The sequence below is a fragment of the Lissotriton vulgaris genome, chromosome 7 (assembly GCF_964263255.1).
Source record: "Lissotriton vulgaris chromosome 7, aLisVul1.2, whole genome shotgun sequence".
In the NCBI taxonomy this organism is placed as follows: Eukaryota; Metazoa; Chordata; class Amphibia; order Caudata; family Salamandridae; genus Lissotriton; species Lissotriton vulgaris.
In genome coordinates, this window is record NC_141695.1 from 22,559,495 (window position 1) to 22,572,986 (window position 13,492).

The 13,492-nt window shown below is 44.3% G+C and overlaps 1 protein-coding gene across 1 annotated transcript in view; it reads left to right on the forward strand.

Moving 5' to 3' along the window:
• Positions 1-13,492, forward strand: part of LOC147700546 (uncharacterized) — a 130,801-nt gene that overhangs the window by 74,173 nt on the left and 43,136 nt on the right. Inside the window, exon 8 of the mRNA XM_086929693.1 lies at positions 12,960-13,061. Within this exon, the coding sequence (XP_086785819.1) occupies positions 12,960-13,061 (102 nt within the window). The remainder of the gene's footprint in view (positions 1-12,959; positions 13,062-13,492) is intronic.

A 13,492-nucleotide genomic window follows, 5' to 3' on the forward strand; every position in this document is an offset into this window, starting at 1 on the left:
GTAAGGCAGGGGTCAGGGATGCGTGCAGTTTTCGGAGACAGGAGAGATGAGGCTCAGGGCCTCGTTAAGGGCCTAGCTCGACTGGGCCAGGAAACATGGAGAAAACGTGTGCGAATTGCAGAAGTGCACCACATAAAGACGGTGGCACCGTATGCCTAGGAACATAATTAACAGGATTTCTTGGTATGGTTGGATAGCTAACATGTTAAGGATGGACGCAAATGTATTTGCGTCTTTCTAGCAGGTACAGAACAAAAGTTACACAACATACATGGAACATGGGTGCATGGATAGGGTGCGAGTGGGGGACACATTAGCTACCTGAAAATTTCTATTACCTCATTCCCTCCTTGGACCCTACTACACCCTTTAGGATATATCTATATTCATGAGACCATCTATCTGTTCATAAAGCATCATTTGTTCATCTTTCTTTATTCGGGAGCGGGAACGTGTACTTGAATGGGGAATACAAACTGTGGCGCACAAGCCGCAGATCGCTGGCCCACATTGCAGACAAAGACAACAACTGAATACTATGGCCAATATTATTCCTAGGAACGATAACAATTTCCATCCCCAGGCGGATATCACACTCCAGAACCAACCGGACCAAGTCCAGGAGCCTGGATTCTGGTGCATCTGATGAGCTATTTCATGAAGCCGAGTTATGGCTTTGTACACGGATGGCGCGTTATTTGGAATAAAAATGCAACAACTGGATCCGATGACTCTACAAGCCCCGCCCCTATCCGCCAGGATGACGTCAAGGACAAGGCGATTTTGAAGAACAACAAGTCTCATAGCAGACTGTTCCTCGGTCAGGTTACCTAAAGCAGAGGTAGTTTCGTTCACTACTGCTTCTAATGTTCTGGTCAATTTTCGAATTAGTTTACTATTTGAGACAGTGCCTATGAATGGAAAGAATCCTTTATTGAAATCTATATATTGTTCTAATGTAGTTTCAGTTTGATCGACAATAGGGATCTTGATCTCCCTTCTATGTCTTACATGAACGAGATGTGGATTTCTGTGATAATCAGGCGGGGCTAGAAAAACAGGTGGCAATAGAAACGCAATATAGCACGTCCCATCCCAATCCAATGGCAGACGTACATAGGCTGTCTGACCACATATGAAATAAGAATGACGGGAAGCTTTGAAAGTAGACCTTCCTTTATCACTGAATTCGACAACAGTATCACAATCACTGTGTCCTAGATGTACAGAACCATTCTTTCTGACGCATAATTCACCTTTCACTGGCAAAACTGTAATAAACGGCAAGTCCGAATTAGTCTCAGACTGCACATTCAGGATCATGATGTTAAGTGTAAAATTACCCAATCCATACACTTCGTTTTCTAGATCGGTCCCTGTCCTCTGCGGAAGACCTTCTTGGTCTGGAAAACATATTTTATTCATGACTGTATTCAAGTTCCCCCATATCCAATCGCCTTGGGAAACTTTGGACTTACTATCTAGGGAGGACATTAAAGTAAACCATGCACCACACGAACCATTATGTGTGAACGGATAAGGAAAGAGGGGCAGAGCTCCCTTTTACTTCTGATAGGGAGGGAGTCGGCCACATACCCAGCAATTAGTGGCAATGCTGGTTTGGTGTGAATGATGTAACATACGGATGAATGTATTGTTGCGCATGGCTAAACGATAGGACATTTCATGTGGGGGCAGGTCACTAAAAGTGTGCTCCACAGTGTCATTAGAGGAAATATGTACATGTGAATCAAGAGGAAAAAAAACGTGTAACATTAAACTTATACAGATTATCGTAAGACTCAGAAGAAACATCGAGATCAAGGCAATTATGCATCCGCTGTACAGAACTTTACAATGTATTTTCCTTTTCTCGTTGCGCCTATCTCTCTGACTACTTGGGTCTATTCTATACATGTCAGAAACCTGTCTAACCGCTTCACCCGAGGGGGACTTAAACAATTAAACGCTGTCTGACTTGCTAGACCTTAGCTTGGCACGGTACTCCTCTTGGGGACTTTTCTCTAGCAGGGGGAGTTTAGTATCAGTCTCTGAAAGTGGGCAGTCCTTAATCGGAGAGTCTGTACACAGTCCGTGAACTTTCTTTACATGGCTCGAATGCAGCCATCCCTTCCTCCCCTCTAATTTAACTGCAGTTCTTGTAGATAATAAAACCAATTTGGGCTGCTTCCATCTGGGTTCCAGCGGACTCTTCCGGTCGAAGTTCCTCACGAGGACCAAATCTCCCGGGCGGACTTCATGCGGTTTTACTTGGGTGCTGTCCGGAAAGGCAGCCGCGACCTGTGAACGACAAGATTGTAGTGCAGACATCAAGGAAGCCAGGTAATCTGTCAACATACAACTGTCAACATCAGTAATTCTATGGGGCATAGGCGTCCCCCACATATTCGGAGGCCTACCAAAGACCACCTCATACGGGGATAGCCCTGTCCTAGAATGGGCTACCATTCGCATGTAAAAGAGTGCAACTGGCAAGGCAACTATCCAATCTACACCTTTCTCGGCACATATTTTGGCTAGACGTGTTTTCAGGGTCTGATTGTGTCTCTCTACGAGACCTGCGGCTTCAGGATGTCGGACACAGTGGAACTTCCATTGGTAACCTAACAGGAGTGATACCTGCTTCATAAGCTCGGACGAGAATGGCTGTCCATTATCAGAGTACACGACACGGGGAAAACCGTACCGTGGGAAAAACTCACGTACCAGCTGTTTGGCAGTGGTCGGGGCAGTGTATTCTGGGACTGGATATGCTTCTGTCCATCGGGAAAGAGCACATACAACTACGAGGACATACTTGAATCCTCGATATCGGTCCATCTGGATATAATCCATCTGGAGGACTTCAAAAGGATGGTCAGGAGGATGAAATCCACCCTGTTCCACGAGGACACCTTTTCCTGGATTGAACTGACAACAGATCATGCAAGTACGCACTTTCTGTTTTGCGGCTGCTCGTAAATGTTTGTTGTACCAGAGATTCTGTAAACTGTCTAACATGGCTTTCTCTCCTAAGTGTGCTGGACTATGTGCTGTGTTAATGATGATTTGAACCAAAGAGTCGGGAAGGAACCATGTGGCTCTTCCCTTCGTCATCCATCCCTGATCCGTCTGGATCCCTCCTTGTTCAGTCCATTTCTTGATTTCGTCTGGTGTTGCATGTGTCTGAATGTCGAGTACGTCTAGAGTGGGATCCTTAACTGTCAGGCAATGTGTCAGTGCAGTCGGATCAGTCTTTGTCATGTCCGTCGAAAGGTCTGTCTGAGCTGTGAGTTTGGCTGTACGATCTGCCAGGTCGTTACCCTGGGAAATATTGTCAGTGACTTTGGTATGCGCTTTGCATTTCATGATGGCTATGGCTGTAGGCAAGTGTATTGCTTCTAACAGAGCATGAATGAGGGGACCATGCTGGATCTTGGTACCATGAGAAGTTAAAAAACCTCTCTCTTCCCAAAGGACTCCGAAGTCGTGAACGACTCCGAATGCATATTGTGAATCTGTGTATATGTTTACTTTCTTGTTTTTGGCTAGAATACATGCTTGGGTCAGAGCAATAAGTTCTGCAGCTTGGGCAGATAGTGTGTCAATACGATGTGTTTCTATGACTGCAGTTTCAGTGGTCACTGCATAGGCGGCCACTAACTCTCCTGTGCTTGTTCTCATACACGAACCATCCACGTAAAGTGTTAGGTCTGGATTGGTCAAGGCAATGTCTGTCAAGTCTTGTCGGGGCTTAGTTACTGTATTAATGACTTCTACACAGTCATGTGGTGCTGGATCTGTTGTACTCGAGGGTAACAATGTGGCAGGATTAAGTATGTTGCAGCGTCTGATTTCTATGTGTGGCTGGAACAGTGTCAGTTCATAACCTGTCAGTCGTGCTATGGTCAAGTGCTGAGTCTGGGTTCGGTTCAGAAGAACTTCCACGGAATGTGGAACCTGTACTGTCAAGGGATGTCCTAACACTATTGAGTCGCTTTGTCTGATAGCTAGAGCTGTTGCTGCAACCGATTTCAAGCACGCAGGCAGAGCCTGGGCTACTGGATCCAATGTACTGGAGAAATAAGCACAAGGCTTATGGTGTCCTGCTTGATCTTGTGTGAGGACGGACAACGCTGTGCCATCGCGTTCTGTGACAAAAAGTGTAAAAGGTTTGCTGTAACATGGTGTCGCTAAAACTGGTGCTTGACATAAAGCTTTCTTCAAGTCATTAAAAGCTTGTGTATGTTCCTGAGTCCAAGGGAGGACAGTCGAAGTCGCTGCCTCCTGTGTTGTCAACTGTATAAGTGGCTTGGCTAGAAATGCATATTGGGGTATCCATTGTCTGCAGTACGAAGTGAGGCCAATAAAGGCCCGTACTTCCTTTTGAGTCTTGGGTTGTGGCAGATGTGCAATTAACTGGATACGGTCTGGTGTCAACTGTCTACCCCTCTTGGACAGCAAGTGCCCAAGGTATACCACTTGCTGGGCACAGAACTGGAGCTTCGAAGGGGACACCTTGTGCCCCTTCTCGGCCAGAAAATACAGGACTGTCAGTGACGCGCGCTCGCAGTCACGTTCGGTCCATGCTGTGATCAGTAGATCATCAACATACTGTAGTAGAGCAGTGTCAGTAGGCATGTGAATACTGTCTAGTTGTCGTTTCAGGGCTTGACTGTATATACTAGGACTTTCCGTGAACCCCTGAGGTGCACGTGCAAATTTGAAACTTCGGCCATTTAATGAGAATCCGAATAAATATTGGCTTTCCGGATGAATGGGGACACTAAAGAAGGCGTTCTTAAGGTCAATTACAGTAAAGAACGCTGCTTCAGAATCAATGGCAGTCAATAGTGACGAAATATCTGGGACCACTGGGTACTGTGGTACTATACACTTGTTGAGTTCTCGAAGATCGATCACCAGTCGATAGACCGGAGGTGCATTTGGGTCAGTTCTTTTAAGAATCGGAATGATTGGAGAATTACATATATTGGAGTCAGTTTCTACGACTACTCCTTGGGCAATGAGCTCGTCAATAATTTTCAGTAAGGCTGCTACAGCCTCGGGGGGCAATTTGTATTGTCGGATTCGGGGCAGTACAACACCTTGGTTGAGTGTGACACAATAGGGAGTAATGTGCATACAACCTACATCAGTTGGACCTTTCGCCCATAAATGCCGTGGAACATTATTCAATCTGACATCAAAATCTCTCAACACATAATGGCCCTTGAAATCACGAAGGAATAGTCTCACTCCTTCCGGAGAACAACATATAACAGCTCCTAGAGCTTTCAGCGTTTTAATACCAAGCAAGTTTTCAGGACATGATTTCGTAAGCAATAAATCTGTAGTACGGGACAATGGACCAACTGCAAGGGGAACTGGCTGTGATACTTCGTTGACAATAGGTTTTCCTGAAAAACCAAGGGAAACATTCTGTGAGCCTGAGAGGGGTGCCCCTGGGACCTCGTCATGACTAATGGTAGTTCTGCTCGCCCCCGTGTCAATCAAAAATTTTCTGTCTTTCCCTAATACCTGACTATGTACATAGGGACCATCTTGATCTACAGGAACCTCGATAAGGGGCAAGCCAACCTCCCTCTCTAGGCTATTTCATGTGTATTGCTGATAATCGGGGTAATCTGACTGTGCATACTGGTACATTTGCTGTGTGACATGTTGTGTTGCGGCAATGGGTTGGGGTTGGGGTACAGCTACTGTCTGTTGCTGTACATGCTGTGGAGGTTGAGGATTCTGTAGAGTATTCTGTTGAACGTGTTCTGGTCTAGGCGGACGTGGTCTTTCTTTCGTTTTGCCTGTAGCGATATTATGTCTGAGAACAGCACAATCACTTATAAAGTGACCTGGCTGCTTGCAATAATTACAATTCCCTTTACAGGACCTGTAGGATGACTAGTCAGTGTGTTCTGCGTGTTACCCCTCTTCTGACCATCTGCTGGAACAGACTGGGCAACTAGTACTTTCATTTTCGTGTCTTTCATACGTCTGTTCATGATCGTGTTCCTCTCTAATTCTGTTCTGGTGGTACTGTAACATCTGTAACATTTGGGAAGGCGTATTAGCTTGCCATGTGCTTTCGACTTTCAATACTCTGTTTTTAACCTGGGCTAAGGAATTCTCGACCAATTTAGTCACAAAAAGATGTGGATATGATTCGCTACTTGTTTTCAAGCCACTATTAATAATGAAACATTTCTCGAAACTTGAGTAAAAATCACTAGTGTCTTCCTCTTGTTTCTGTTTGCAGGCTGAGATCGCATCCCAGTCTTCCTTTTTAACTGTCAATAATCTGGGTAGAACCTGTACTAATAAACCTGGTAGTGCTTTAGTTTTCTCCCCAAGACCTACACCTGGGGTACGTCTATTTTCCTCGTCTTCTAATTCAGTCCAAATAATCTTTTTATCTCCCACCTCCCATTCTTTTTCTTTTAGTTTTTCGTAAATCCCTGCTGGCAACAATACTTTTAGCATTTTAAGAATGTCGGAATACGTGTAATCTCCCATAAGTAACATGTCTTTTAATTCACGGTGGAACCCTGCAGGATCTTTATCGTGACAAGGTACAATTTTCTTCATTTCCAATAATTCCATTTTGGTCAAAGGAGTGTATACGAATACGCGTTCAAGCGTACCCCCTGTACCCAGAACGGGATGGACTTCTCGTAAGGGATTCTGTCTGTTTAGATGATATGGCTGTCTTACTGGGGGTGGAACGGAAACAAGATGTGGAGTCAGGAAAGTTCTGTATTTATGACGTTGTTCCAGAATGATATCAATTAAATCGGTACCTAGGCCTTTCCATCTTCTCAGGAGTAAGTCTTGCAATAAATTATACAATGGACCTGGATCGGATTGCTGATTTTCATATAGTGTAATGAGATGTTGAGTCATGTATATACCAGCTAGTCGCTGTTCTTCCGGAGTAAGGCTCAAAAAAGTTTGTACTACTAAATCATCTTTATATATACTGTCATTCCCAGCCCATTGGACTGCTGACCGGGCTAGTTCCTGATCACGTAAGGTATTGAGTTCATGATAACCTATTCTTTCTTTCAGTATTTTATCAGTAACTTGAAAAATATGTTCAAGAGAGCATTGCTCTGGTATCGGGGAAAGGAAACGTTTCTTGTTTTCTAGATGAATCGGTCTGTCAAAAGGTCTATCAAAAGGATACTGTTTAGGGAGTTTCACTCTACCTACGTACGCTATCCTGTCTGGATTCTCCACTGGAGTCTCAATCTCTTCCTCCTCCGAGGATTCATTCTTGTCTGACTCGGCTTCTCTTTCAGCCTTCCGTCTTTGATGTATAGCTACTATTTCCTTACGGATCTTTCTGGACATGGCATCTATACAAGTTTGTTTATCATGTTTACAATCTGCAATATTTTGACTCCATTTTGTCAGTACATCCATCTCTTCTTGAGCCACACCTGGCTGATCTTGTTCCCTTATTAAACAATTAATTAAGAATCTTAATAGTAAACCTTGTGTCTCAACTTTCTGATATGCCATGGCTTCACGAATACATTCTGGCCTCTCACCCGTTCTAATAAAATGATATATTTTGTCTAGATGTTCTGGCATTTCCGGTAATAACATCAAATAATCTGTAACACGACGTAGACGTAACGAGGCTAACATCATGTCTCCTGTCTTGCCAGGTACTGAATCATATCTACAATCCGTAATATACTGTTTAAGCTTTTCATGTGGCATCGCTTTCGGAGTACGCTGTGTTGCTAATTCTCTCATTGTCACTCGATGTAACTGTGGCGGGGTGTGAAGGTGGCCTCCTACGGCACCTCCTGAAGCAGAACCATGAGCATGACCTGACGTCATGGCGTGTGGGAAAGGTACATGTAACGGGGACTGACTCTGGGTCGCATCTGTCGCAAAAGGATTGAGAGGACCAATAGTAGGGGGACCAGTAGCAGCAGCAGAAGGGGAAGTGACAGCAGGTGCGGGAAGTGAATCTTGGCGTGGAGGGGTCGTGGCTTGATCAGCCGGAACATGCTGTGGTACATTATTATCGGGTTGTATGGGTACATTGGTATATGCTGGGGCTACATCATCTAAATAGGAAGAAAGGAAAATGTCTGCTGCGGTCTTTTTGTGACGCAGTTGGGTCGGAACCAATGGTGGTGGCAAGTTACGGGGTACTTCCGGGGTCGCCTTGGGCAGGCCCTCGGCCAGAACTGGATACATGCCGGTAATAAGTGCATTTCTTTGGCGGTCTAATTGTTCTAATCTGACCTGTTCTCCTTCTTCTAGTAACTCTTTTTCTCTGGCTTTTTCGGATTCTTCTCTACTTCTCTCGGCTTTTCTGATTTCTTTTTCTGTTCGTCTATGTGATTCTTTACGCCACAATTCTATGGCATCTTTCTGAGATTGTCTGGCTTTCTTTTTCCATAACGCTTCTTCTACTCTCATGATGCAATCTGCATCCCATGTCCCTGAGGCAGGCTATCTAAACTTCTCTTCCAGATTCTTGGTGTACTCCACCCATAAGTCTAAATACAGCACAGCATCTAAGCCGTGTTTGTGGTACATAAAATATCCTGGAGTGTCCCTAGGCGGGACAGGAACTGCTTCTTCGAGTATCCCTTTCCTAGTACCTATCTGACGTAATTTTGAAAACAGCGGCATGACTAGAGTGATTCGGACGTGAACACTATAAACACAGTAAGAAACAGTAAACAATCATTCATACCACAACATTGAAACACATTAAAACATGTCGGACTGAAATTATCTGAAACACAGAAAACACATATTCTGGAAAATTCTCGAAATAATACTGAATAACTAGATGCACTGCTAAAACAGTACAGACCGGTCTCATAGAGAGACACGTCGGACCGTATCCACCTAAGTGAACACGTCAGGACCAGATTGTGTACCCAAATCTGTCTTTACCGAGCACAAATTAATGAACTCGTCTAGATGCGTTCCCAACAACGGTACTCACTGGGAAGCAAGAAACTGAAGGCCTCGGAAACTGGACTGGACTGCTACGACATCTGACGGCGACGCATCACGCTACCACGCATGCGCTTCGGAACAGGTGGGCCTCCGGACACCTCGGACCTTGCTCTCTCGACTAGGGCTCTGGTCGGGATCCTCCGCATTCCTCACCGCCTCGTCTGGACGCCGGACCGCAGTCTCCGTCTCCCTCGTGGACCCGAGGGAAGGTAGCAGGAAAACCCGCAAACGTGCACGGTTTTCGTCGGGGCTGTAGAAGGGGTCAAAGGCCGCGTGACTTCACCGGCGTGTGGGGAAGGGGGGGGTTCCTATTCGGGCGCCAAATTATGTGGTAAATAAATTTTACCTATGCAATTTTTCCGTATAATTATCAATACAAGATAGCTCATTTAAATGAGAGGCAGAGTCCGTGGTATCTGAGTCATACGGGCTTTAATGAAATGATCCTCAAGGATGGAGCATCATGTTCCATCACCTCTAAGGTTCAGGAAGGGACAGTCAACGTTTTATTAACATTACACATTATATATAGTAAAACATTACAATTGAATCCAATACAGTAGGCGTAACAGGTGAAAAGAGAGAGATAAGAACACATGTGCGTAAGAGGAGGCGTGAAAAGAGGCGTACACATGGGCGTGCACTGTACATGTCAGAGAAACGTCACAAGATACGTCACATGTGGGTGGATGCATAGAGAAAGTTTGCAGAATCAGCAGAAACCCTTCACCTGTATGCGCGCGCAACTAGTATGACGTGTAACTGGGGGCTTTGACATTAGCACTAGAGGAGGAGACTGGTGTCTGGAGTGTCAGGGCAACCTGTACCTATAACATATCTGGTATCTGGTGTTTGGAGGATGTAGTGTCTGAAGTAAAAGGTCTCTCGGGCAGGGGCCGTTCATCACTGAATGTTAGTGCGTGCACAGGGATCTTCATGTAGAGTGCGGGGGCCATGGGCCTACCATGGCAACAGGAGCAGTAATTTACTTGCATGGAGACAGGAAGACCGGGCCCTTTGCTCTGCAGCCGGGAATATATTTACCTATTTCACTAGACTGGAATGTGTTTTCGAGGAGGCTGAGCAGATAGCGGTAGGCAAAACATGAATTTGGCAGGCAGTCCAGGCCGAGCCGGGCACCGCTGCACTGGCAGGAGGTAAGGCAGGGGTCAGGGATGCGTGCAGTTTTCGGAGACAGGAGAGATGAGGCTCAGGGCCTCGTTAAGGGCCTAGCTCGACTGGGCCAGGAAACATGGAGAAAACGTGTGCGAATTGCAGAAGTGCACCACATAAAGACGGTGGCACCGTATGCCTAGGAACATAATTAACAGGATTTCTTGGTATGGTTGGATAGCTAACATGTTAAGGATGGACGCAAATGTATTTGCGTCTTTCTAGCAGGTACAGAACAAAAGTTACACGACATACATGGAACATGGGTGCATGGATAGGGTGCGAGTGGGGGACACATTAGCTACCTGAAAATTTCTATTACCTCAGAGGCTAGGAGACCTACTACTTGGACGTGTTATGCAGCAAAGTGAAAAGTTTTGTTATATACTGTAACAATAACAATATCAATCCCCTTGATGCTTCAGTATAAAACATCATATGTTCAGCAGTTGCTGCATAGTTACAAAATAGACAACACTTATCTCTGTTCAGAGTACCAGTGATTAAAGCCTTTAAGGAAGGAATAAAGAGTAATACCACCAAGAGTTCCTCCTGCACCAGTGTGGAACTTGAACATAGTCCTTACAAGGCTAATGGGTCCACCTTTTGAACCAATGCACAGGTGTCAATTACAATTCCTCTCATGGAAGGTTGCTTTTCTTAATGCAATTACTTCCCTAAGGAGATTTGGCGAACTCCAGGCACTAACTATCCAAGAACCTTTCTTTCAACTTCACAAAGACAAGGTGGTTCTTCGAACCAATCCCACATTTCTACCAAAAGTGGTTTCTGCTTTTCACATCAATCAATCTGTTGAGCTACCTGTGTTCTTCCCTAAACCTTATTCTGTAGCAGAACGAGCTCTACACACACTAGATGTTATAAGAGCTCTACTATATTATGTAGAAAGAACAAAATATTTTCCTAAAACAAACCAGCCTTTGTTGCTTTTTCACCACCACACAAAGGCAATCCCATATCTAAATCAGGCATTGCAGGATGGACCGGGAAAGGAATCCAAACATGTTATGTGAAAGCCAAAAGAACCTCGACAATACCCCCTAGAGCGCATTCCACCTGCAAAATACTGGCTACTATGGCCTTCATAGGGAATATTTCCTTAGCTGACATCTGTAAAGCAGCAATATGGTCTACACCGCACACATTCACAAAACTCTATTGTGTAGATGTGTTATTGAGGCAACAAGCTAATGTAGGCCAGGAAGTACTTAAAATACTTTTTCAAGCAACTGCAAGAGCTACAGGGTAGCCACCACTTTGGGAGAATTCTGCTGTACAGTCTATGCAAAGCATGTGATCTACAGCTCACATGCCTTGAACGGAAAATGTTACTTACCCAATAAGCATCTGTTCTTGGCATGTAGAGCTGTAGATTATCATGTGCCCACCCGCCTCCCCGGGTACCTGTACCTGTTGCCGTTCTTTATTATCTTATATACATACGCATGGGCATCTCTAATCTTCCTTTACTAACACCATTCTCACCCACTGCGGGAAAGCAATCTAACACTGGATTCGATGCCCCTGTACAATATCACCGAAAGGAAGAGTCCCCTACCTCGTGACTGGAAGGAATTCAACTTGCAAACATCCGGACCTAACACTAGATGGCAGGAGTATGCAAAGCATGTGAATCTACAGCTCTACATGCCAAGAACAGATGCTTACTGGGTAAGTAACATTATCCTTCCATACAACTCAACATAAACTATTGTTTTTTCCTTGTTTTCCCATAGTCTCCTTTCTAAAACATGCAGATTGTCTTATTTTTGGACTAGGATGTTTTTAGGAGATGGTTGTAATTTTGAGACTGCTTCCCACTACCTAACTTTTAACCGCCGAAATATGGTTGACAAAAGGTGTATGAGAATGATTTTGTAAATAATATATTTTTTTTTAAAGTGCAATCCAGTTGCAAACCAGCAACCCTGTTTTTAGTCTTGAAAATGCTTAAGGCACACAACCTTTGGGGGCGAAAGGTGTTGGCTGGTCGCATTTCACCTTGTTAGAACTGACTTGGATCATTTGCTAAGACACTTCTTTTTGCGACTAACAGGCGGGACATTGAACCTCTGTGAATGCTTCCCAAGGCTTTATATGAAGTAGGCTGTTGCTCTTTTACTGTCTACCAAAGAAATGAGATCTGAAAAACTGTTGTGCAAAATAAGGTGCTTCTAGAGAAGAAGTGTAATATTTTTCTGTTAAAGGTGAATATGCTTGCTTACACACCAGTGTACACTAGTTTGAAATAACTTCTTATCTAAATAACGTACAGGTTTAGTTTAAGTGCTTGATTCCACACCCTTATTTTTCTGATTACTATCACACTCTGGAACCAGAGGCTCACCCATTTCTAAGCGTTCCCAGATTTGAAAAATAACTGTCTGGGCAGCTTTGGTGATGTTTTCAGACATTCTGGCCTTGGTACTTCGTACAAAACTAATTTGGAAATAGGCTGTAAAATGGAACATATGGTGTTTTCTTTCAAACTTTTCTTGTTGAGATAGCCCTTTCAAACCCGACTTTCTATTTTTACATGAAGCCCCCTCTTTAGTCCTGCCTCAAGATGGCAGTGGCTAACAACAGCTTATAACAAGAAGGCCCTAAAGGCGAACAGTTCTGGGGTTAACTATACATGACTGCATTTTATTTTGGTTCTGGTTGAGTAATAAGAAGTTACATATAATGATGTGTACAAGAAAAGGCCTTGTGACACCTACATGATTTCTTGCTATGTCTGTCATTTGTGCTTGCAGTTGGCACATCAATTACATCTTTCAAGATAAAAGAGGAGGAAGATCCTTATTTTGTGGATTACCAGGACTCTGTGAGCAGAGAAGGCATCACTACTTCCACAGGTGAGCAGGGACCAGAGCTGATGAAGAGCATCTCATATTTGAACCATTCCTTCCCAAAGACACCTGGGAAGCTTTTAATGATCTCCTGTCATCCTATCAATTATTTCCCTTTTCTCCCCCTTTATGTCTTCTTTTTTGTTTTCTCTCTTCCCCCTCTTCCCTCTCTATTTTCCTCTCATGCTGCATGTCCCTGTCTAGGCTCCTACTGATGTCACTGTGCCCTCATGTAGCACCTTTTGAAAAGAGAGGCCCTCGTTGCTTCTCTTGTTGAGCCTGCCCTGGCATAACACGAACCTAGCATTCTTCGCTATTTCGAAAGCCTTAGTACGTGGTCTCAGCAAATGCCTTTTATTTATTTACTTTATTCTTAAGTTTTTGAAGCATGCTACTGTTGATTTCCCCAGCATGCTCCAAAAACTTAAGAATAAAAT